Here is a 24,640-nt window from a genome sequence, read left to right as displayed (position 1 = left end):
GAGACCCCCTGTCCCTCCCTGCTCTGGTGGCCTCTGGCCGCAGTCCAGTGTCAGGAACCTGTGTGTCCTGGAGCCTGAAGAAGGACCTGGGTGCAGGCCCAGGGTTTCCAGGAGATGCTAAGTGGGATTCCTTCCAGGGGAGCAGGAAGTATGGCTGCTGGGTGGCTCTGTGAAGGCAGTGGGGGGTGGGGGGGGCTGCTTGTTGGAAGCATCCACAGGCTGGTGCGACCACTCGGGGCCATTACTGCAGGCTGAGGGCAGTGAGGGGGTTGTGGGTTGAGCGTAAGAATACTTCACCCTAGTGGCGCCTGGGTGGCCCAGTGGGTTGAGTGTCCGACTTCGGCTCAGGTCTCGATCTCAGGGTTCGTGAGTTCGAGTCCTGTATCAGGCTCTGTGCTGAAGACGTCTTTGGTGTAAAAAGGTGATTTTATTAAAGCTCAGGGACAGGACCCGTGGGCAGGAAGAGCTGCGCTGGGGTTGTGAGGGGTGACTGGTTACATCCTACGGAGCTGAGAGAGGAAAAGTCAAGGGGAAGTTTCTTAAAGGGATTTCGTAGGCTGAAGGAGACCCACAGATCACTGGAGGCCTGGCTGTTGTCAAGCTAAGGCTGTTTTCCTTCTAGCAAAGCATTAGCATTAAGACAGTACTAAGTTCCTGGATGTTAGGCTATTGATAAGATGGCCCTTTTCTCCAGACATTACTAAGATGTTTGTAAACTGATGGAGAAGTTATCAGCTTAACCATTTGTTTTCTGTCCTTTCCTTTGTCCTTGGACAGCCAGGAGTGCCAGAGGATTGTCACACAGGTCCCACCTGAGGGGGGCAGGGCGGGTGTTGCTAGGTCCTGCTTGCTCTCAGCTCGCCTTATGCTCCCTCATCCCTTTGACCCTTCCCGAAGCAGCCACTGTTAACAGTTTCCTGTGTGAGAATCTGGCTCTTTGCCCTGCTTGTGCACATCACCTAATTTCTCTGGGCCTCAATGCTCTCATCTGTAAAATGGTGCTATAATAGCAAGTACCTCATGGAATCGTTGTAAGGAATACGTGAATGAATACATACGGAAAGACTGGCTCATGGTCAGCCAGGGCTTAGCCACTATGCTATATATTACACATGCATATGTAACCTAGCACTATGTGGTACGTACAGGTACGTACGTATATGTGGTTGTCCACACGTGGAGGTCTGGTATACCCACCCCCTTCCAGCGATTTTCTAAAATGACAACTAATAGCCCAGTTCACTGTTTTGCATGTTAATTATAAACTTTGGAGCACTTTACACCTAAGTAGACGTATATTTAGCGCTGTGTCTGAGAATCTGCTGTGTATTATCCCCATGAAATGATTTATCTACCCTTTCCCTCCGATTTCCTGTGTTTTGGTTCCTTTGGCAGACAATTTGTTATGAAACAATATGATTTAAAATGCATCACCTGTAAAGCAGCCCTTCTCTAAGAATTTGTCTTTTCTTTTTTTTGTACTAATTTTATTTCATTTTTATTATTTTTCAAGCTCTATGCCCAACGTGGTGCTTGAACTCATGACCCTGAGAGCAAGAGTCACGTGCTCTACAGACTGAAACGGCCAGGTGACCCTCTAGGAATTTATTCAATGCAGCCCCTAGCCCTGGGGCTACACATGGCACGTCCAGCTATTAATGTGCCTGTGCAGACAGCAGGCAGCCGGCGAGGGACGTAGGGCACGGTCTCCCTTCCCCTTCCAAGTTCCCCCTGCAGCCCCCCAAGGGGCCAGTCCAGTGCTGGCTCCGCCCCGGGCCCGCTCAAGCCCCGCCCCCGCCAGGTCCCGCCCCGCCCCACCGTCCACTGAGCGCGGCCTCCCCGCCAGGCCCCGCCCCCACAAGGCGCCGCCCCGCCCCCAGTCCCGCAGCCCACTGAGCGCGGCCGCCCCGCCAGGCCCCGCCCCGTGTTCCACCTCTCGGAGCGCACTGCGCCTGCGCCGGCGTCTCAGGCTCAGAGGCCCGGCGGCCGCGGCTCTTTTGTTTCCCCGCCGGAGTCCGAGCCGGACCCCGAATCCGAGCCCGAGTCGGAGCCGGGGAGGGATCCTCATCAGCGGCCCGGGCTGCGAGCGCCCCCCCCGAGCGGCCTGCGGGGCTGGAGGCGGGCCCGGCCTGCCCGATGGGGCGCGCCCCCCGCCCGCCGCCCCCGGCCCGCGCCGCCGCCTGAGCCGCCCGCCCGCGCGATGGAGCCCGGCCGCGGCGGCCTGGAGGCCGTGGGCAAGTTCGAGTTCTCGCGCAAGGACCTGATAGGGCACGGCGCCTTCGCTGTGGTCTTCAAGGGGCGCCACCGGGAGGTGAGGGGCGCCGGCGGGCCCGGACCGAGGCCCGGCGAGGGGGAGACCCCTCCTCCCCGCCGCACACCTGGGACCCCCCCCCGTCCCCGCCCCACACCCCGCGACGCTCTTGTCCCCGCCCCACGCCCCCCGGGCCCCGCCCCAGACCCGCGGATTCTTATGCCCACCCCACTCCACGGGCCCTTCATCCCCCATCTCCACATCCGGGGCTCCCTCGCCCTTACGTCTCCCGGACACCTCATTCCGATCCCACACCGGGGGCCTCGCCACCGGCACGGGAATCCCCCCAGGTGCTTACCTGGCCTGGGGTGGCCTTCTATGGTTCTGGGATTCCCGGCCCCTGAGGAACCTTTGCGCTTGGTTTTCAGAAGCACGACCTGGAGGTCGCAGTCAAGTGCATCAACAAGAAGAATCTGGCCAAGTCCCAGACACTGCTGGGGAAGGAAATCAAGATCCTCAAGGTGAGCGGGTGTTAGAAGTGATAGGGGAAGGGGGTGCTGGGTGAGCCTGCCTTGGTCATAAGAAACTTGGGTTTCTGTCCTAGGAATTGAAACATGAAAACATCGTGGCTTTGTATGACTTCCAGGTAAGGCTCCAGGCTGCATTCTCGGTGGGGAGGGGGTACGCTACCCTCCCAGGCTGGCCTGGGCACAGCCCGGTCCTAGACCAGCCAAATGCTGGAGACCCTGGTCAGTGGTGGAAGGTTCCAGTCCGGTATCTCATGTTGGGAGAAGGAGCTGAGCACCTGTGTGTATAGATCTCTGTCTGGCCTGCCCAGGACTCCGGAGACTTGATTCTCCATTCTCGGCCCGGTTCTGGGCCCGGGCTTCTCAGGGCACGTTGGGAGGGCCCCACCGCCCCCGGCTGCCTGACTGCCACAGGCCCCAGGGAGCACCCCCGTTGGAGTTACTCTGACTGGCCGAGGTCTGGCTAGCTACTGCACAGCCCTCAGGGGCTGTCTGGCCCTGTGGCCCTGACCATGGGTCCTGTCCTCGGCGTAGGCAGGCCCGGGGCAGGGCAGTCCCGCCGGCCTGGCCCACCTGTCGGGGCCGGCTGGTTGTTTGTTGACATTGCTACAGCGGCAGGGCATTGGCCAGTCTCTTCCTGCGTCAGGCTGGGGGAGGGGAGGGGCCGAGGGAGATTCCTTCTTGCTGGCAGTTGGGGCCAGACAGCCCAGGCCCGAGCAGCAGCGGCTGGGAGGCGGTCAGGCCCAGCGGGCTCAGGAGGCCTCAGCCGGGTTTCCTCACCGCCCCCAGGTCCCCAGGGCCCGAGGCGGGGCCCCGCTTCGGCGAGCGTCCAGGACCCTGGACACCCAGTTTGGGGACGGGGAACCTGAGGCCGCAGATCTGCGGGCCAAAGTGCTGACTAATGATTTTGAAACCTGTTTACGGAGGCCACGGGACCAGCCCCTGGCTGAGGGGAAGTTCCCAGCCCGGCTGTCTGTGTTTTGGTGGCCTCCTCCCTCCTCCCCTGCTCTCCCCCCTCCCCCTTCAGAGCTGGGCCGTGGCCTTGGGGGCTGTGGCGTGACGTGAGGTGACGGGCAGGGCACGGGTCCAGTGTGACAGCAAGTACCTGGAAGCCGGGCACTGGGCACAGAGACACTGTGTCCCGGGGCCAGGAGAGCGGCCCCCCCCCCGCCTTCTCTGCCTCACACCTTTCCTTGTCCCCCCCCCCCCCCCCCCCCGGAGCCCCCGCCCTCCTTCCTTCCCCATCCCGGCTGCACCGCACACCTGCTTGTGGGCAACGCTTCTTCCTCTCTTGCTGGCAGTGAGTCAGCTCCCCTGCTTGGAGGAGGCGCTCGCTCGGAGGCCCGTGTGGCCCCCCCCACCCCCCGGGGCCTGGCCTCTGCCCTCACCCCCGGGGTGTGGGCTGGCCCTCTGAGTCCGAGGACTCCACTGAGACACATGGGACCCGAGAAAAAATGGGCTTTTGCAACTAGGTAAGAGATAACTTAGCTAAAAAAAGATTATAAAGCGGACTTGGGAAAAGGCAACCCCTTCCCCTGTTGACCCCCGTCTTACCCCGGAGGCACCGCCTCCCCCATACCGGTTGTTTCTGGGTCTCTCCAGGGACAGAAACACGTTCTTACAAGCCCCTGTGCCACCACAGCGTCCACGTGCTGTGGGTATCTCAGGGAAGGACCTTTGTCACTCCACAGCGTCCCAGTGTATGTGAGAAATTACACCCTTCTCCCAAGAAAATGCCCCCTGAACTCCTGCGAGGGTACTGACCCTAAGCTCACACGCTGAAGCTGGATGACCTACTTCAGTCCTGGCTCTGCCCCTTAAACTAGCTGTGGGTCCTTGGGCAAGCATCTTAACCCCTCTGGGCGTCCATCTCGCTGTGTTAGAGACGATGGTGTTGTGCTCGCATCTGTGTGCGCACTTGCTGTTCCAGTTGTGTCCGTGGGTGTTCCTTGCGGTCGCATTGGTACGATCGCCCCACATTGCAGGGCTGACTTTGCCCAACCCCAGCTGAGGGCACGGGTGTTTTCCCGGGATTCTGACATGTCAGCGGTGTGGGAGAGACTGGCCTTGCCCTCACTTCCGGCCACGTGTGTGTCTGTAACATGGGTTCCTGGACAGGAGTCCCTGGGTAAGGGGGGACACGTGCGTCTGGTTTGGGACAGTTGTCAGATTGCGGTCCCCAGAGGTGGGCCTGGACACGGTGCTGCATTCAGAAGGGCCGGTCTCCCCACATCCTTGCCAGGGGGGTGGTTATCAGACTTGCATCCTGGTGGAAAATGACATGTCCTTGTTTTTTCACTTGTCGTTGAGTGAGGCTCAGCATCCCGACGAGTGTATTAGGAAAACCACCTGTCCTACGCATGATCCCTGTTGGCCTTTAATCACTGAGGTTGGATGGCACTGTGGTTAACGACCGGCCGGCCCCCAGCCATATTGCCTTCCCTGAGCCCAGCTCCTCGATGTACTTTGTGTGACTTAGCTTGGGCAGGCTCGTCAGCCTCTTGGTGTCTCAGTGTTACCGGTAAAATGGGACATAACAGCACACCTGCGTCGTAGAATGGTTGTGATGAGAACCTGGGTCAATTTACATCAGGTGCCTGGATCTGTGGCTGCTGTATAACAGGTGCTATATAAATATTGATTTGTAGGAGCTCTTTATATATTAAGGAAAGCCCTTTTGTGATCGATTACATTCTCTCAGGTTGTAGTTTTGTTTGTGGTCCTTATGGAATAGGGACGTTTGTCAGGCTGATGTGGGTGGGGTGGGGGGGAGGGAGCTTTGGACTGTACTCTGTTTTGAGACACCGCTGACCATGCAGAGGCAGCTGCAGCCTGGCGCCTGGGGCCTTCCATTGAGGCCGCACCTGAGTGATCTATGGTATCTGGACGTGCTCTAGCCCGGGGAGGGTGGCCGTTGCAGGAGTCAGGATATAGGACTGTGCCACCCGCCGGGACCAGCCTGCCCAGCATGCCCCAGGAGGAGGGCTGATGGCTACAGGCCTTGCCCTCCCAAGGCGGCTGGTTCCCACAGCTGGACGTGACTCACTCACCCAGGCCACCCAGCTGCAGACAGCCGTCCCACCTCCTGCTGACGTGTGGCCGGTAGGCACCTCTGTCCTGCTTTACTTTAGTGCCTTTCAGGACACTGCCAGTCCTCAGCCTTGCCGTCTGCTCTCTGAGAGGCGCCAGGGCCCCGGGGGCAGGGTGCGGGCCTTGTGGGTGCCCCTTGGCATCAGCCCCCGAGGTTAGGGCCTGTGAGTAGGCCTGAGGGTCTGGGCAGTTCTGGAAATGCTTGCAAACTTGTGTTATTGCTGTTTTAACCGATTTTTTTTTTTTTAACTTAAAATTGTGAAGCATAATACATCCTGGGCAGTAGGAAACTCAGATTATTATGCTTTATGCAGCATTGGGCGGGACTCCTAGGTGAGGTAAGAGATAGAGTGTGCTGGCCCCAGGGACCCGGCCCCCGAGCTTCTCCCTGCTGTGGGCCCCCGTGGCCCTGCCATTCGCAGGGACCCCTCTCTGCCTGTGTGCTCTCAGCGCCGCGCTGGCCACCCGGTCGATGCCCTGGAGCACAGCTGCTGCTGGCACACGCGTGGCGTGTCCGTGGGCTCACTGGGTGTGCCGCGGCCAGGGCTTGGTGGTCTCCAGTGGTGTGTGTGCGCTCGGTGTTCTCCGGGGATCGGGCCTGCTCACGCCCCCCTGCCCTGAGTGTCCCCCGGCATTTCCGAGTGGGGGGCGGTCCCAGCGCCGGGAGGAAGGGAGGGGGGGCAGGTGCCTCCAGGGAGCTGCCCGCACACAATGGGCAGCTGGGGAGGCTCCCCGAGGAAGGAGGGGGGGCTGGGCATCCTTCCCTTCTGGTCGCTGTCTGGCAGAACCCCGGGGGCGGCTCTGTTCTGGCCCCCCCCGGGCTTTGACCACCTTCCTGAGCGGGGACGGCTGGCCCCTGAGGAGGTAACTAGGTCAATGCTGGCCCACCCACCCGGCCCAGCCCAGGCAGGGAGTTGGGATCCTATTAAGCAAAGCACCTTAGCGCCCCATGGCGGGGTGGCCTCCTACGTGCCTGGATGCCCGTGCCAGGCTGCTCAGGACGCCTGGCTTGGCTCCAGGGCCTGTGGGACCCTGGCAGGGGCGGGAGAGGGCTCTGTTTCGTCTCCGTTGCACCTCAGGCTGGGGACCCTCACCCCCTTTTTTGGGACTGCACAGGGAGGTAGTCAGGACTCAGTGTCCTGCTCAGCCCTGCCCACCCCAGCCACATGGGGCAGGGTTGCGGGACCCCTGTGTGTCCTGTTTCCTTCCCTCAGGTGGGCTGTGAGGTGGGCGGGACCTGCCTTGGCCTAGGGCGGCAGCTGGCCGCGGAGCAGTGAGGGCACCCGGGGTGGACATGGGGTCTGGCGGGCCCGTGCCTTGGCCACGTTTATGTTTCTTTCTTTTCTTTTTTTTCAAGTTTGGTTTTTTTTGGGGGGGGGGGCGGGGAGAGAGAGAATGAGCAGGGGAGGGGCAGTGAGAAAGGGGGAGAGAGGATCTAAAGTATGCTCCGTGCTGACAGAGAGCCTGGTGTGGGGCTTGAACTCACAAACTGGCTCAAGACCTGAGCTGAAGTTGGACCCTTAACCGATGGAGCCCTTCCCCCCCGCCCCGGTGCCCCACGTTTATATTTCCGTATCAACGGGATAACGGGTCTCCCAGAACCAACCTGAAGATGAGAACACACCGGTAATTCGCACCTGCCTCCCCAGGAGGTGAGCTCTCTCTGGGACGTGGCAGTCATCTGCAGCCGCGGGCAGCGATCCCAGTCTTTTCAAGTGTGGGGCCCGAGTCTAGACTGACCCCAAGGAGGTGGCTTGGTGCCTGGAGCCTAGGTGGTCTCTGTTCACCCCCAGGGAGCTGGGGAAAGCCAAACTTAGCCTGTGTGGAGGCCAGCAGCAGTGGGACTCGAGGCAGGCGGCGCTGACCCCTCCCGGCCCGCCGACGGGCCCCCAGCAGTGCCTGGCCTGGACGGGGGCCTGGGCACGGAGCCTGTCTGCAGAAGGGCCCCCCCCGGGGGCCGGGAAGCCTGCTGCCTGCACCATCTCCTGGTCCCTGTCAGGGCCAGCGACCGTGCCGCCGGGCTCTCCTGGGACCTGGCTTGGTGTTGGCCCAGAGGCAGGCCGAGAACGAGCTTCCAGGCCTGGGCGTGCTTCCGGGCCTCGCCGGGGAAGTGGCCCGGCCTGCGCCAGCCAGTGCAGTTAGGGTGTCACAGGCCTCTGAGGGCCCACCTCCCAGGTGAGGGGACAGATTCCAGCAGGAAGGGGCTGGTCTGAAGCTGTCGTCTGTCCCAGGGTGGTGGGAGACTCCGATGTGGCTCTCCTGGGTCACGCGAGCCTGAATGCCCCACAGTGAGGTTGGCTTGGTGCCCCGCCCTGGGCCCCAGCCCTACTGTGCTCTCTCCCCGCCGGCCCTCTGTGCCCCCTGCCTGGGAGGGCCCGCTGGGGATGAGGCTGGGGATGAGGCTGACTCCCGGCCAAGGGCAGAGGGACAAAGATCAGAGGGGGAGGAGGAACCTAGGCCTCACTCTGGCCTACCGCTCCCTGACTGTTCCCTGAGGCTCCGTGAGCCCCAGGAAGGCTTCAGAGTGGTCTCGGGAAAAGAGGCCTCTGGGGAGGCGACAAGCTGTGACCCGTGGGGATGGGGCATGCCTGGGGTGGGCAGTGGCCAGGGGACCCAGGGCCCGGGGGGTAGGGTCTTTGGAGGGAGGGCACCTGCCATGACAGTTGGATGCTTGCCCTGGCCGGGGTGTGGGGAAGGGTGGGAGTGGGGCCAAGGCCCTGTGCCGGTGTCCTAGGGTCTCAGGCACCGGGTAGACTCGTTGTGACTTCTGCTGAGGGGATCTTCTTTCCAGGGGAGGTAGTTGCGGGCTCTGGGGCACTCCCAGATTTGGAGAGGGGAGGTGGGCTGGCCAGGGGTCTGCACCTACTGCTCCCGCATAGCCCTGGCATTCCTGCCGGTCCTGGTGGGTCACTCCCTGGGGACACCCGGGGGGAACCGATGCTGTGTCTCTGTATTGCCCGTCACTTTGGCCCTGCCTGTCCTCGGTCGGTGGGTGAGTTTGGGGCTGTTCTGAGAGCTGAAGGGGCCTGGGCCTGAGTCTCAGCTCTACCGCTCTGCTGTGTGGCCCGGGGCAGGGGACTTGGCTTCTCTGGGCCACTCAAGACCAGAGTGTTCACGGTGTCCCTGGAGCTCACTGGTCAGTAGTAACTATGGAGCACGCCCGGCAGGCAGCGGAGGTGGCCACGGTCAGGGTGATGGCAGGCAGGGAGCAGGTGGCCTGAGTGATGCCATCTAGCCCCTCCCTCTGCCCTCTGCAGGGTCCTGTGCCTGGAAGCCTCCCACCCCTCCTGGCCGCCAGTCCCTGCCCACCTGGCTGCCTCCCTCCTGGTCTCCATGTCCCGTCCCGCCCCGTGTGTGTGCCTGAGACTCCCTGTAGTTGCCCAGGGTTATCTCTCCCTTGCAGCTGGCTTGGAAGGACCTGCCTGTGTGGAGAGCCCCGCCCTCCCAGGGGTGGAGCATGCTTGGAACAGGTCCCGAGGGGCTTCAGTGTTGGTCTCACTCTGCGGGTACAGCCCTGCTACCCAGCCGTCCCCCCAGGTTGTCCTTGCCCTGGACACACAGCCCTCCGTTGCAGCTCTGGGGGGGCTTCTCGTTTGGGGGTACTGACCTCAACGTGGGGTGTCACCCAGGACGGCAGCTTGTGTCCCTGCTCCGTGCCCACCTTGAGTCTGTGCTCAGGCCCCGACCCAGCCACAGGGGGGCCGAGCCAGGAGACCATTGTCCCACTACCAAGCGTGGGTGGGGGGGCATCCCTGGGACCTGAGCAGGGGTTGGGGGGGGGTGGCCCACTGCTGGAGGTCAGGCCTCTGGATCATTGTCAGGTTCCCTTCCCAGAGGCCACTAGAAATGTCCTTGGAGCCATTTCCCTGCCCCTTCCCCGGCACCCCTTCAGGCCTCCCTCCAAAATGCTTGGAGGACTTCTGCCGGGTCACAGACTTGCCTCCCTGCACAGTGCGGGGGTGGGGAGTTGGGGTTGTGTGTGGAGCAGAGAAAGGGCTTATGCTGTGGCTCCCCAGGCCCAGTGGTGTGCTGGCACCGAGGTCTGGGGGCCTTGCTGCTGGCTGGCAGAGCCCTGGCCTGGGGGAGAGCTGGGGACGGCTGTCTGGGACAGCAGAGAGGTTAAGGGCCTGCCTGCTTGGCTGACCTGGCTTCTGGGGCCTTGTTACTTGGCTGTGACTTGGGGATCTCAGTGGCCGCATCCAGGTGAAGGCGTCCTGCCTGCGGACGAAGCCTCTGCTGGTGGCACGGGGCCCCGTGGGTGCCGGCTGTTGGGGTCGGTGGTGGGGGCCGTCTGTGCTGGCCTGGGCCTTGGGCTCCTCGGTCTCGTGGGGGTGGACCCCGCTGAGGATGGCAGCAGCACCCGAGGCCACGGGGTGGCTGAGAGCTGAGCCGGAGGCCGGCCTGTGCTGGGCTCAGTGGGCTGGCGCTGACCTCGTGTGTTTGGCGTCTCCAGCGCTGGAATCAGGAGTGGCTTCTGAGGTTTGTGGGTCGAGGCCCTCGCACCCTGGCTGTGTCCTTCCTGGGGACCTGGGTGCTTCACTGGCTGGGTAGAACATCAAGCCGAGCCCTGTTGAAAACCTCAGGGCTGGGCCTGACCCTGATGTTGACAGTGACCTGGGCAGTTGAAGGTTGCCCCCCCGCCCGCTCACCCACCCCCACCTCTCCCCGGACCCCAGCCTCCTGCCCCGACTTGGCACATGGAGTGCTCTGATTGGCTGCCACTCCTGTCATTCGAGCCCACGTGCAATGACCTCAGAATCGAAACCCCGCAGCCCTGGGGCCCGCCAGGCCAGCTGTGCCCGTGCTCGCTGGCCTCTCGAGTGTAGCCCAGCTGGTGTTGAGGGCCTGGGTGCCAGGCGTCTGGGGCTCACTGAGGCCGAGGCGAGCTTCCTGGGGGACTGGTGGGGGGGGGCCGGGTGGAGAGTGCTCCCCTCCACTTGTCATCGCCTCTTCTGTGTCCTGCAGGAAATGGCCAATTCCGTTTACCTGGTCATGGAGGTGAGTTCCTCCCGCAGGACCGGCTGTGAGGGCGGGGAGGCTGGACCCTGCTGGCTCCTGTACCTTGTCACCTGGGGGTTAGAAGCTGCTTGCACGTCTGTGGGCTTAGGCTTAGGGCCACTACGTCAGGAGCCCCGGCGGCCCTGGCAGGTGCCTGAGGGGCGGTAAAACGCCTCCAGTGACCTCTTCAGTATGGATCGTGAGGGCCGCCTGCCCAGGAAGGAGGCCGGCAGCACGGGAGCGGGTGTAGGGTTGGGGGGAGGACGGGCGGGGCCGGGGGAGGGTCCGGCCGGGCCGCTGACCGCTGACCGGGCTGTGCCACTGGTCTGTTGCAGTACTGTAACGGCGGGGACCTGGCGGACTATCTACACGGTGAGCGGACGCCCCGTGGCCGGGAGGGCCGCGCGCCCCGTCTCACCCCGGCCTCGCCTGCGAGGTGGCCTGATGTGAGCGAGGCCCCCGGGCTCGATGGAGGTGGCGGGTCCCCTGGTCCCCGCGGCACTCCGCCGGGGAAGACAGAAGGGGCGGTGGGCCCCCGCTGGGGGCACAGACGGGGTCGGAGCCGTCGGGAACAGCCTCGCGGGACAGATTCAGTCTGGAAGAGCCCCTCTTGAACGGGGCCCTAAGTGGTTTGTGGGGAGGCGTTGCCTTCCGACGACCCCCCACCCCCACCCCCCCGGCCCTACAGGGTCCCCGAAGCGCTCGGCCGGCTGGGCTGCAGGGCCCCCAGCAAGGCCTGGCTTCCCACCCAGGGCGGTAGGCCGTCACCCATGCCCTCACCCCGGAGGGCAGGCCCTGGGGCTCAAGTGGTAACTGAGAAAGGGCATTAGGACAGCAGCACCTGGCGGGGTGGGGCGGTTGGCACCGAGACCCCGAGGGGCTGGGCGGCCAATGGGGAGAAGATGCCGGCCCCCTGGAGGCGGTGAGCCCGACCCACCCCGGGGTGAGTCACGGGGGGGGGGGGGGGGGGGGGGGGGGGGTGGCCGCAGGAGGCACTGCGGATGCCCTGGAGGGCCCGGAGGGGCGCGGAGTGCTGGGGGGTGGGGGGGCAGCCCCTCCCCCGGGCGCCTGGGTGAGCCCGCGCCCCCTTCTCCCTGCAGCCATGCGGACGCTGAGCGAGGACACCATCCGGCTCTTCCTGCAGCAGATCGCGGGCGCCATGCGCCTGCTCCACAGCAAGGGCATCATCCACCGCGACCTGAAACCCCAGAACATCCTGCTGTCTAACCCCGGCGGGCGCCGCGCCAACCCCAACAACATCCGCGTCAAGATCGGTGAGGCCGGGGCTGGCGGGGGCCCGGGGCGCCGCGCGGGGAGCCCGAGAGCTTCGGCCGCCCTGCTCACGCGCCCCTCCTCCCCCGCAGCCGACTTCGGTTTCGCCCGGTACCTGCAGAGCAACATGATGGCGGCCACGCTCTGCGGCTCTCCCATGTACATGGTAGGTGGGCCGCCGCCAGCCCCCGATGCCCCTGCTGCCCCTGCTGCCCCTGCGGGGCCCGGCTCCCTCCCGTGGCCGTGGCCGTGGCCTCCCCCCGGGTGGCGGCCTGAGCGGCTGTGCCGCGGTTTCCCACCGCCCCCGTGGCAGTCGGGGCACACGGTCCGGTCACCAGGCACCACTTCTCCTCTTGCCCCCGGCGCCGACCCGGACCGTTGACCCCACAGGCCCCCGAAGTCATCATGTCGCAGCACTACGACGGGAAGGCCGACCTGTGGAGCATCGGCACCATCGTGTACCAGTGCCTGACGGGCAAGGCGCCCTTCCAGGTGAGTGAGCCTCAGCTCAGGCGGGGCCGGCTGCTGATTTGCACCCTGACGTTCCCCTCTGGGTCCCGGCTGGGCCGCCAAGGGCTGTTGCCCTGCAGCCTTCCCCCCACGAGCGTGCGGCGCGGCCACGGTCACGTCAGGGCCACGGCTGGAGCGCGCGGGCTCCGGAGTGGTCCGTGTGCCCGCGTGTGTGTATGGGCCGAGTCTTGTGCCCTGCCCCCCTGCCCGGGCCAGCGTTGGCGTGATGCACTGCGTTGGCGTCAGGTCCCGGGGCGCTGGGCGCCGCATTTGGTAAGCGGCAGCCTGCTCGGCGGTGGGATTCCAGAGGGCGCGCTCAGGGCTCTGAGCCCACCAGGCCGGGCTGCAGATCCCGCAGGGATTTCACGGCCTGACCAGGCAGCTCTCGCTGTTGCCAGCTTGCCCCTCAGCCTTCTTTGACTGCCTGGTGACCCAGGCTGGCCCGCTGGCTCCCCGCACCCCTCCCTGTCCCTCGCCATCAGCCCCGGGAAGGTGGGGTGCTCTCTTGCTCTCGGCTGCGTGCTCGTCCTGGGCTCAGTGCCTGGCACCACAGTGGTGTGCAGTGGGCAAACAGACGACCACATACGTGCCGGCCAGCTGCTCCCCATGGGACACAGTGCCCGTGGGAGGGGAAGGCTTATTCTGGGGTCCTTTCCAGGGTGGGGCTCCCAGAGTAGTTAATTTCAAGAAGCAGATCTCCAGTCATACCAGGGGCCTGGCCGCCTCGCTTCTGGCCCGCCTGACACTCCCCATGTGGTCCCGGTGGTCCACGGCCTGGATGGGGGAGGAGGGGAGCCTGTCCCAGGAAGCCTGGAGGGCGTGTGGTGTTCGGACCAGGGCCCCGACTCTGGCCGGGGGACCTCCCAGGGGGCCTGGATGCTCATGCCGCCCTCCCTCCCAGGCCAGCAGCCCCCAGGACCTTCGCCTCTTCTACGAGAGGAGCAAGACCCTGGTGCCCACGTAAGTGCCCTCGCCTCCTCCCCCCCCCCCCCCCCGCCCCCGCCCCAGGTGGGCAGCCGCATCATGCTGTGTCCCGGCCCTGCCGCAGCATCCCCCGGGAGACGTCCGCCCCGTTGAGGCAGCTGCTGCTGGCCCTGCTGCAGCGCAATCATAAGGACCGCATGGACTTCGGTGAGCGAGGGCCGTCCTGGCCGCGTGCCCCCCACCCTGGGCTCCCGGATGCCCACGGTCCCTGTCCCGGCAGCACGGGGCCGCGAAAAGCGCGGTTTTGCTGCGGGAAAGCCCCGGGCGGGTCCGGGGTCCCAGAGGGAGTCTCAGGTGGCGCGGAGTTCCATCTTTCCTCTGGGGGCCCCTGGGGCCAGGGCTCTCAGACGCCTCACTCACCCACCCTCCTTCCTGCAGACGAGTTCTTCCATCATCCTTTCCTTGACGCCAGTGCCACTGTGAAGAAGTGTGAGTCCCCCGGGGGCCTGGGGGCCCCCAGGGCCGTGGGGGGGCTCGCGCACAGCTGACTCCGTGCGGCAGGTTTAGAGGGATAGGAGCTGGGGCGCTGCCCTTGCCGCAAGGTGCCCGGGTCCTCTGGGTGGGCGACGGCGGGTTCCGCTCGGTGCGCTGGTAGCTGTGCGCCTGCTGCCGCTGGGCGGGCCTTGGCGGGCTGGGGAGGGAGGGGTGGGGACGGTGCCCGCGCGCTGACCTGTGCCCTCGCCAGCCCCCCCCGTGCCCGTGCCCTCGTACCCGAGCTCCGGGTCCGGCAGCAGCTCCAGCAGCAGCTCCACCTCGCACCTGGCCTCCCCCCCGGTGAGTCGGCCGCGGGGGGCCCGACCCCGGGGTTTGGGGCGCATGGGTGCCACACTGGGGTCAGAACGGCACCGGGACGCTTGCCTTTATTTGTGTGGCTTTGTCTGATCCGCTCACACAAGGCGCGCCGGACACGTTCTGATGACGGAACGTCGGAGCGTGAGAAGCTGCCAAAAATCCCTTTTAGCCCCTCCCCCCAGCCCTCGCGTCCCAGAGGCTGACCCGCTAGGTGTGGGTCCGTGTTCCTCAGGGCCTCCGTGAGCGCTGGTGTGCGCTCACGGGAACGGGGGCAGGGAGGCCTTGAGTCCTGGGGACCGCCGGGGAGTCCCCGGCGCGCCTCGGCACGGGGGCGGGGCCGTGCCGGAGGCAGACTTCGACGCTTTATGATAGTGAGCGCGCACGGCCTCCCTTTCAGGCCTTTGCGGGCTCGTGGAGCAGCGGGGGCAGGGCTGTGTGTCACTGAAACAGGGTCTCCCCAGGAGCTCCGTGCCAGCTGGGGGCACAGCGTTTCAGAAACCGATGGGAGAAGGGGTGCCCCTGGGGAGGAGAGCGGATCGTCCCCTCCCCCGGCGCCCAGCAGCCCCTTTGCCACCCGGGCCCTGGGGCCGGGTCTCAGTGGCCTCCCCTCTGACCCGCAGTCCCTCGGGGACATGCAGCAGCCGCTACAGAGGACACTGACGTCCCCGGCCGACGCTGCTGGCTTCCTGCACGGCTCCCGGGGCTCCGGCGGCAGCAGCAAGGACTCGTCCTGCGACACAGATGACTTTGTCATGGTCCCGGCCCAGTTTCCAGGTCGGGGGCCAGGGTTTGCTTCATTGTGAGCCTGCGTGCGTGTGCTCGCGACGCTTTCTCTGCCTGTGGGCCCTCAGGGTGGGTTCTGGGAGCCGTACTGCGTCAGCCAGGCGACAGTCCAAGCCAAGTCCTGCCGGTCACCAGTGGGTGGTGCGGACCGAGTGCCTGTGCTCAGGCCCTGCCCTCCCCCCCACCCGCCACGCACAGCACCTGCTCGCAGGAGGGAGCTGCCAGCGCAGTCTGAGCACAGGCAGGGCTCAGGCCGCTGGGACAGGCCCGGCCCCTCCCTAAGCCCGCTCCGGGGGTCCCGGTGTCCTCTCATGCCCCTGGACGTTGACACTTCCTTTTGCTGCCCCTGGCCATCTCATGACTTGGGTCAGTCAGACAACGGGCCCACGTTGGGCGAGGCGAGGAGGACCGTTGGAGAGGTTGATGGGGCAGATGCGGGACCCAGGGTGCCAGAGGGGGGCTTAGGCCTGGACTGGGGGCCGGGGGCGCCCGGCCTGGGCTTGGCTGAAGGCCGGGGTATGCACAGAGCACCCAGGGTCTCCCTCGAGAGCCCCGAGGTCCAGTCAGGTAAAGGGAGTCCCCGGTGCACATCACAGGGGGACCTGGGAGCATGGCTTCCTCCCCCACTTTGTCTCACGAAGCCGCCCTTCCTGGAGCCTCCAGCTACTACTCCCTGGAATTGAGTGTGGGGTCACCCGGGAGCCGGGGTGGGTGAGGTGGCCCAGGGGGGTGGAATGCACACCTGTCCTGATGCCCAGCCTGCCCCGTCTCCCACCCGCAGGTGACCTGGTGGCCGAGGTGGCTGGAGTCAAGCCCCCACCGGACAGCCTGATGTGTAGCGGGTAAGCCCCCTGCCCTGCCCTGCCCTGCCCCCTAACCGTTTTGGGACACGGACGTGCTGGCTCCGGCCGGTTGTCCTTCTGCCCTGCCCGGGTCCAGTCGCCCTGAGGTGTGTCCCGCCTATGTGCTCTGTCCCCACCAGGAGCTCACTGGTGGCCTCGGCTGGCCCGGAGAGCCGTGGCCGGACCCCTTCTCCTTCCCCACCCTGCAGCAGCTCTCCAAGCCCCTCCGGGTGAGCAGAGGCTGGGGCGGCGCAGCGTTGGGAGTGGCCCAGAGGCACGGTTAGGGCCTCCAGCCCAGGTCTGGCTTTGCAGACAGCACTTGAGTCTGGAGGTCCTGTCTCAGTTCGGGCCTCGAGGACACTGGGCTTCTCATGGGTGGTGGCCCACGGGACGGGGCTGTGGTCGGAGGGATGTAGACCCGGGAGCGGGGAGCTGTGGGGACTGCTAGGGACCAGTGTGGCCACCACCCCGTCCCCATCCTGCAGGGCTGGGTGGGCTTGGGTTCCTAGGGCCCAGGTCGGGAGCAGGCCCAGCCTCACTGTCCTTTGCCTGGCCTTTTTCCACACGTCCCAGTGGCTGGTCCCATCCAGAAGCCCCTTGGGCACAATGTGCATGGGGTGGGGTGTGAACAGTTCCTGCTGCCTGAATGGTGGCAGTGCTGGGCACATGCAGAGGCGGGGAAGCAGGTGGCCTGGGTGGCCTCTGCCCCAGGATGTTTGCGCCTGGGGTTCAACCCAGTGCGCTGTCTCCCTCGACCGCCCCCCTGCCTCTCCCTACCACAGCCGGGCCGGCGCGTTCAGCAGCAGGTGCGGTGTGTCTGTCCCCATCCCAGTGCCCACGCAGGTGCATAATTACCAGCGCATTGAGCAGAATCTGCAGTCACCCACCCAGTACCAGACCGCACGGTGAGTCTGGTCACCCCTCACCACCCACCTCCGTGATTACAGGGGCTCCCCCTAGCGGCAAGGCATGCCCTACAGCGCTATAGTAAGGATCCCACTACAGGGTTTTCTCACACGCACAGGTGTGCAGGCTGTGCACTGTGTGACTCTCACCGTCACAATTTACATTGTGGACACGCAGATATCCTACATTTATTGGGACAGCCTTCCGGCAGATATCACTATCCCGTTTTGTCTTAGAAAGACCGAGATGGAGCGCGTAGGTGAGCAGGAGAGAGGACCAGAGGGAGAGAGAGTGAGAATCCCAGGATCTGCTCAGTGCAGAGCCCGACCTGGGGCTCGGTCTCACGGCCCTGGGATCATGGCCTGAGCCGAAATCGAGAGGTGGATACTCAACCGACTGAGCCACCCAGGTGCCCCTACAAGACCCGCTACTGATTTCTCACTAACTCCAGTGAGCACAACAGGAGAAGGCCTTTCTTTTGTAACTCCCAGAAGGCCCTGTGGGCCAGTGTCGTCCCGGCAGGGACCGTGACCTCAGGCGTGAGGATGCCCCCAGGAAACACGGGGTCTCCACTCCCTAGTTACCGCTGTAGGCAGGAGGGTGAGGGGTCCAGTCCTCCCGAAGGCTCCTGGTGAGGCCTGTTATTTGAGTGGAGGAGGACGAGCCATCTGGCCTGGCCGTGACCCTCGCTGCACGTGGCTGGGGGCCTCACCTCATGCCTGCTCGTGCCCCCAGGTCCTCTGCCATCCGCAGGTCGGGCAGCACCAGCCCCCTGGGCTTTGCCCGGGCCAGTCCGTCGCCCCCGTCCCACGCCGAGCACGGAGCTGCCCTGGCCAGAAAGCTTTCCCTGGGCGGGGGCCGGCCCTACACACCATCTCCACAAGGTGAACCTGGGCGCCCTGGCGGAGGATCCTGAAGCGGGCCCGGGCATCTCCCCGGGCTGGGGGGGCGGTGGGGAGACTGGCTCTCTGTCCGGGCGTGACCCTGGCGATCCCTCTCTCCTCAAGCTGGAATCATCCCCGAGCGGCCGGGCTGGAGCGGGGCGCCCTCCCCACAGGCACCCGAGGTGCGGGGCGGGAGATCCCCTCGTCCAGGTAGGTGCGGCCCTGGCCCAGGGGCAGGAGGGCAGAGCCGGCGCGGGCTGCCTCCCTTCTTACAGTTAGGGGAAGGCGGGAGCCCCGCCAGACGGTTTTTTTCACCATCTCAAGCTCAAGCCTGGAGACCGTACAGGAGCACTCGGGGATTCAGTCTGTGCGCCCACCACACGGTCTGCCTTGTGCACCGTCGGAGCAGTGAGGGTGGAGGGGATAGTTAAGATCGAGGGCCTCACGTACACGCTCCTGCTTGGTGGTGGCGTGTGCCCGGCTGGGTGGCCCCCTCATGGCAGTGACCGGGTCTTGTCCCGTCCCGTCCCAGGCTCCTCTGTGCCCGAGCACTCTCCCCATGCCGCCGGGCTGGGCTGCCGCCTGCACAGCGCTCCCAACCTGTCTGACCTGCACGTTGTCCGCCCTAAGTTGCCCAAGCCCCCCACGGACCCGCTGGGGGCCGCGTTTGGCCACCCCCAGTCCAGCCCCCCGCAGCCGTCCCATGTGCTGCAGTCCTGCCGGCCCCTGCGAGGCTCGCCCAAGCTGCCTGACTTCCTGCAGCGGAACCCCTTGCCCCCCATCCTGGGCTCCCCCACCAAGGTAATGGGGCCCGGAGCTCGGTGGGGACAGGGAGGCGGGGAGGGGCCGGTCCCGGGAAGACCTCAGAGGGTGGCTCTGTACTGAGGACCTCTTCCCGTGCACCTGCACAGGCCGTCAGCGCCCTGCCTGGCAGGGTTCCCAGGGGACGGGGCCTGGGAACGGGGAGCTTTGGGCCCAGAAATGTGAAAGGTGCCACACGTGCTCCGGGACTGCTCTGGGCAAACTACTCACCTCAGCCCTTGCCGCAGTTCCCTCCTCTGTGAGGTGCGGCCAGGCCCTGTAGGCACGGGCCGGCCGCGGGGGTCCTAGGGGCGTGCGCGTGCGTGGAGGCGCGGCCACGGGAGGGGGGGGGCGGTCCTAGGGACGTGCGCGTGCACGCGCGTAGAGGGTGTTGCGCTTCCTCCCGCACGTGCCGGTCTTGTGTCTGCGGTGCAGACCCGGGGGTGGAGGCCGCGTGGGTTCTGGGCCGCTGGTGCCCTCACGACGGCCCTTCTCTGCACCCTGTCTGCGCCTCCTAGGCTGTGCCTGCCTTCGACTTCCCCAAGACCCCCAGCTCCCAGAACCTGCTGACGCTCCTGGCCCGGCAGGGCGTAGTCATGACACCGCCTCGGAACCGGACGCTGCCTGATCTGTCAGAGGCCGGACCGTTCCAGGGGCAGCAGCTGGGCCCTGGCTTGCGGCCCCCCGAGGACACCAAGAGCCCCTTTGGCAGGTGTGCGGGAGGGACTCCTGCCGTCGCGTTCTCTCTGGGGAGGGAGGAGAGGCCCTAGTAGGCCTGTGTGTGGGGAGCGGCCTGCTCTGCAGCTCTTCCCCTGTGACCCTTTCTGAGTCTCACTGCGCGTCCGTCCGGTGGGGGACGCTGCCTGCTCCAGGGTGGGTGGAAGACCGCAGGGCCAGCATACGTGCAACCAGTGCTGCGTGCGATCTGGATGCGGTAGGCTGCGCTCAGGCCCTGGCTGGGCAAGGACCCACAGGCCTGCTCATCCCCGCTGCTCACCCCGCAGGTCCCTCAGTACCGGGCGCCTCACGGATCTGCTCCTTAAGGCTGCGTTCGGGACCCAGGTCCCTGACTCGGGGAGCACGGACAGCCTGCAGGAGAAGCCTATGGAGATCGGTGGGTGGGCGGGGGCTGCCCCGCGGTGGGGGTGGAGGCAGGGCGCCTGCAGCAGGGCCCCGAGCGCGGCTTCTCTCTTGCAGCGCCCTCTGCTGGCCTCGGAGGGACCCTGCACCCCGGAGCCCGTGCTGGGGGCGCCAGCAGCCCATCTCCCGTGGTGTTTACCGTGGGCTCGCCCCCCAGTGGGACCACGCCGCCCCAGGGCCCCCGTGCCAGGATGTTCTCAGGTGAGGACCGCGTGGTGAGCCTTCAGGCTGCAGGGGGAGAGTGGTCCACGCGGATGGGTCAGGACGGGTCGGGAAGCCTGAGGTGCTGACGTCCTCACACGAGGGGCAGGGATAATGCCCACAGCACCCGCCTGTGCGGTGCTCTGGGCGCGCGAGCCCCGGGCCACGCGGACGCCCCCAGCTCTGGCTCCTGGACTGGGGGGGGGGGGGGGGGGGGCGCCGCCTGCAGCAGGGGCAGGAGCCAGGGTGGACGGAGTTCCCGAATGTGAACTGAGGCCAGCAGCCGGAGGGAGGGGCGCCCGGTCGGGGTTGGGAGGGGTCTGGCGGGGAGTTGTGGGGAGCGCGTCCTGCATGCGGGAGTGTCACAGCTGGGGCCCTGTCCCCACAGTGGGCTCCTCCGGCTCCCTGGGTTCAGCTGGCTCCTCCTCTGCCCGTCACCTGGCTCCTGGAGCCTGCAGCGAGGTGGCCCCGGAGGTCCCGGCCCCCGGCCACTGCCGCAGCTTCGCCGATCCCGTCACCGCCAACCTGGAGGGGGCTGTGACCTTCGAGGCCCCCGACCTCCCCGAGGAGACGCTGATGGAGGTGAGCCCCGCGTGCGGCAGGGCCCACGGACGGCGGGGCCGGGGTGGGTCGCAGCCCCCACTTAGCTGCCCGCTTCCCCCCAGCAAGAGCACACCGAGATTCTGCACGGCCTGCGCTTCACTCTCGTCTTCGTCCAGCACGTCCTGGAGATCGCGGCCCTGCGGGGCAGCGCCGGCGAGGCGGCCGGGGGCCCCGACTTCCAGCTGCAGGAGAGCGTGGTGGCCGACCAGATCAGCCTGCTGAGCCGGGAGTGGGGGTGGGTGTGCCTGGCGGGGCCTGGGGTTGGGGGAGTGGGGGAGGCGGCCTGGGGGCCGGGGTCTCCGAGCCCGAGCCGCCTGACGCGGGTGCTGCCCTCCAGCTTCGCGGAACAGCTGGTGCTCTACCTGAAGGTGGCCGAGCTGCTGTCCTCGGGCCTGCAGACCGCCATCGACCAGATCCGGGCCGGCAAGCTGTGCCTGTCGTCCACCGTGAAGCAGGGTGAGTGCTGGAGGCCAGAGACTGGGCATGTGAGGGTCCGGGAGGGCCGGGGAAATCCCTGGACGGAGAGGCCAGGTGGAGATGGGTGGGAGGGGGTCACCTGGGAGCAGCGGGGGGTGGGGGGCTGGTCCCAGGGAAGGGCTGGGAGGAGGGTGGGAGGGGGTCACCTGGGAGCAGCAGGGGCGGGGGGGGGGGGCGGGGAGGTGGGACGACGGCAGCCCCGGGGGTGGCCTGAGCTGACGGTGGCGGTGCCCGTCCCCCCCCCCCCCCCCCCCCCCCCCCGCCCACAGTGGTGCGGAAGCTCAATGAGCTGTACAAGGCCAGCGTGGTGTCCTGCCAGGGCCTGAGCCTGCGCCTGCAACGCTTCTTCCTGGACAAGCAGCGGCTCCTGGACCGCATCCAGAGCGTCACTGCCGAGAAGCTCATCTTCAGCCACGCGGTGCAGACGGTAGGGCGGGTGGGGCGGGCGACGGCAGCGTGGGGGCCGGGGTGGGGCATGAGTTGGTGCTGGGCTGGCGCCCTCCGGGCCCGGTCTGGCGCCGGGAGCCCGCCTGGCTTTTGGCCCCAGTGCCGGGGCTCCGCAGCCCAGGGGGCATCCCTGGCCACACCCCTCCGCGAGAGTGACTCCGTTTCCCCAACTGTGAAGCCAGAGGCCTGGTTCTCAAGCTTCTTGGTGGGTGAGTGTTGTCCGGGAGAAGCCGCTGCGGGCAGCCGCGGGAGCCTGGGCCTTCTCTGCTTCCGCGGCTTTGGGGTCTTTCTGCCTCCAAAGAATGGGCTCCGAGGAGGCGGCGGTTCCTGCGAGAACGTGTTTGTGTAGCATAAGTGCGCAGCCTGAACACAGGTCTGGGGAACTTGGCCTCCCCCTCCCTAGCGGTGACCGCTGGTGAGTTAGGCCATCGCAGGCAGTAGTGAGCACGCCTTCCGAGGGGGCGCCCTGCCCACCAGCGCCGGCTTTCTTGGGGCGGTGTTGGCCGGCTGGTGGCGCGGGGCTACGCGGGCCCATCTGGGCCCCCGAGTGGCACCAGCAGCCCTCACGGCGTGCCCCCGGTGCGCGTGCCAGATGGTCCTGGGGACCGCCAGGCCCGGTGTACAGCTGCCAGGGCAGCTGGGCTGAGCCCCCCGCTTCCCCGGAGCAGGTGCAGTCGGCCGCCCTGGACGAGATGTTCCACCGTCGGGAGGACTGCGTCCAGCGCTACCACAAGGCTCTGCTGCTCATGGAGGGGCTGCAGCACCTCCTCGCCGACCAGGCGGACGTAGAGAGTGTTGCCAAGTGTGAGTGCCGCAGGCCAGCCCCGGAGGGGCGGGGAGAGGCGGGCAGCTCGGGTCCCCTGACGGCGTCTCCGTCACCGCAGGCAAGCTGTGCATCGAGCGGAGGCTGTCCGCGCTGCTGACCGGCATCTGTGCCTGACCGTGGGGTGCCCGAGGGGCCGGATCTCCTGCCGATCCCACAGGCTCGGGGGCGGCCAGCTGGCCGGGCTTGAAGGGACATGCCTGCGGCCTCGGTGCTGCTCGCTGTCGTCGGGAGAAGGTCGGGGGCTCCCGCAGAGCCAGGCCTCGAGCTGCGCGTCCGCGTCCTCAGCTCTGCCGCGGTGGGCTTCGGCGTGCTGGGAAGGCCCCGGGCAACCCCAGTCCAGGCCGGGGCCCCCGCCTCGCAGGTTAGCAGAGCTCTCCCGGCCACCAGTCACGACTTCCCTCGGCCACCTCGCTGGCAGCGGGGGCGCGTGTGGCCGGACCGCCGGGCGGCCCCGATGCCCACCGCCGCGCGGAGGACGAGCAGAGGCCCCGAGACTGCTCTACCCAGGAAAAGGTGCGGCCCCCTGGTCCCCCTCCTTCCCCAAGACCACCCACCCAGCTTTGTGAATCACGGAGCACTTTATGCAGGCGGCCCTGGAGCAGGACTGCCCGCCAAGTCCCGCGTGTTGCTGCGGGGCGCGTGTATATACCTATATACATATATACATATATACATAGTCGTGCGAGCGTGTGCGAGCGTGTGCGCTGTGCCTGCTGCCGGGACCCTCTCGGGGAGACACAGACCTCTTATTTAAATGTTCTTGTAGGGACAGACAGTACGAAGCACCGAGCTTTCTGAACCCAGGACAGACGTTGAAGTCTATTCCACTTTATTCCTGAAATGTGTCTTATTTTTCTGCAGCTCTTTTTTTTTAACAGAAGAAGACAATTTGTAGTTTGTTTTGGAAGGGTGGGGCAGGACGGGCGGGTCCTGGTATTACGCGTGCGCACACACGTGGGTGGAGGTAGGAGGTGTCTGTCAGGGTGGCCCCCGCCCTGCCCCCCGCCGTCCCCGCCCCACCTGACCAGGGGCTGTTTTGTGCAAAGTCTCCCATCCAGCTTTCACGGTGGGTTTTGATGCCAAAGTCGTGTGTGGAGCTCCCCCACCCCCACCCCAGGCTGGGTCCTGGCTGCCACTGGGGAGCCCGGGGGTCTTCCTGGCCTGCCCGGCCCTGCCTCGCCCCGCCTCGTCTATATCCTGGAGAGGGCAGAGGAAGCCTGCCGGAGTCCAGGCACCCTGGGTGAGGGGTTTAATGTCTTACATCAAGACACAGACATCTTTGTGTTTCTTTCTTTGCAATACTTGAAATATTGCCACTGTGCTTGGACTTAGAACCAGCCCCGCGACTTGTTCCTCGCTGCACGGAACGTGTTCGTATTTATTGCTTTATGGTCGGCTGAGATCCAGGCCACCGGGACGCTGGGGCCACGGGAGGGGACTCGTGGGCGCCCACGCGGGCTGCCAGCGGATCTTGTTCTTTACGAGACAGCACCTGACTCTTGGTCTACTTTAAAAGGAGTTTTGTGTGACCCCCCCCCCCCCATTTGCATTAAATTGTGTAATACCGATTTAAGGAAATAAACCTTTGGAACTGAGTGGGTGTGGCTGACGGTTGATGTGTCACCATCTCTAGTTTGTGTCACACACCGCGTTCCGGGTGGCCTTCAGGAGCACAGGAGTCTGGCCCTGCATGTGCTGGCTGCTGGGCTCAGCCTGGGGCACAGACCCCCAGGGCTCAGGTGTGCAGATGGGAGTTTGAGGCTGTGTCCATCCCCCGGGCACCAGGGCCGCCTGTCCTCGTCCCTGAGGGGGTCCGGGAGGGGGTGCGGGTTGTGAGGGGAACCCACGCTGGACTGCTCCCTCTCCGGCGCTCTGATTCCGCCCTGATTCCGGCTGTGCTGTGGTTGGTTGCTTTTCCTTTACGGCTGCTGACCTTCGGCATCATTTCATGTGCTTGATGGGCCGCTCTTAGGATTGCATTTTTAAAGCTACAGCTGTTCTTGTGACTTAAAAATACCTCATTACCGAAAAGGCTAACCGCAATAAGACATGAAAGCTTGTGGGGAGGTGGTGTCAGAGGCAGCAGAAGGTGGGGCCTGGAGGCCCGGCCCGGAGGCTCCCTGCAGACCCGGCGGTGCTGGTGGGGAAGGGGGCGGGCTGGCGGGACCCATCCGCTCTGTGGGGCTCCTGGTATGTTAGTAACAGGAAGGAACGCCCAGGGGATTAGGACAGTCGTGGCATTTTGTTGCTAAATTAGCAGACTTCAGAGTGCCCACACTCCCCACCAGCCCTCCCTCCGTTTCTCT

The 24,640-nt window shown here is 65.6% G+C and overlaps 1 protein-coding gene across 2 annotated transcripts; it reads left to right on the top strand.

Annotated features, from left to right (window-relative positions):
• The first annotated feature begins 1,962 nt into the window (after positions 1-1,962).
• Positions 1,963-23,929, top strand: ULK1 (unc-51 like autophagy activating kinase 1). 2 transcript variants are annotated; one of them, XM_053901871.1, is made up of 28 exons: positions 1,963-2,311; positions 2,680-2,772; positions 2,856-2,897; positions 10,834-10,866; positions 11,202-11,238; positions 11,967-12,140; positions 12,231-12,304; positions 12,529-12,630; positions 13,550-13,608; positions 13,697-13,779; positions 14,011-14,061; positions 14,318-14,406; positions 15,045-15,198; positions 15,989-16,049; positions 16,190-16,279; positions 16,832-16,954; positions 17,691-17,839; positions 17,963-18,049; positions 18,372-18,640; positions 19,159-19,352; positions 19,645-19,754; positions 19,838-19,981; positions 20,370-20,563; positions 20,647-20,819; positions 20,922-21,040; positions 21,331-21,488; positions 22,177-22,312; positions 22,393-23,929. In XM_053901871.1, exons 1-28 carry the CDS (start codon positions 2,201-2,203, stop codon positions 22,446-22,448), a joined length of 3,165 nt encoding a protein of 1,054 aa, XP_053757846.1. In that variant the 5' UTR covers positions 1,963-2,200; the 3' UTR covers positions 22,449-23,929. The 2 variants fall into 2 exon arrangements, with proteins under 2 accessions (XP_053757846.1, XP_053757847.1); XM_053901872.1 differs by lacking the exon at positions 2,856-2,897.
• Positions 23,930-24,640: the final 711 nt, after the last annotated feature.

The sequence above is a fragment of the Panthera pardus genome, unplaced genomic scaffold, assembly GCF_024362965.1.
Source record: "Panthera pardus isolate Hobbes unplaced genomic scaffold, ASM2436296v1 HiC_scaffold_14, whole genome shotgun sequence".
NCBI lineage: Eukaryota > Metazoa > Chordata > Mammalia > Carnivora > Felidae > Panthera > Panthera pardus.
The sequence above is the reverse complement of the archived record's forward strand: the minus strand, read 5'-3'. Positions and strand labels throughout refer to the sequence as shown.

Coding starts and splice junctions, on each gene's coding strand:
- ULK1 (XM_053901871.1), top strand. CDS start 2,201: ATGGAGCCCGGCCGCGGCGGCCTGGAGGCCGTGGGCAAGTTCGAGTTC. Junction 10,867..11,201: donor CCGTTTACCTGGTCATGGAG/GTGAGTTCCTCC, acceptor GGTCTGTTGCAG/TACTGTAACGGCGGGGACCT. Junction 18,050..18,371: donor CGGGAGATCCCCTCGTCCAG/GTAGGTGCGGCC, acceptor GTCCCGTCCCAG/GCTCCTCTGTGCCCGAGCAC.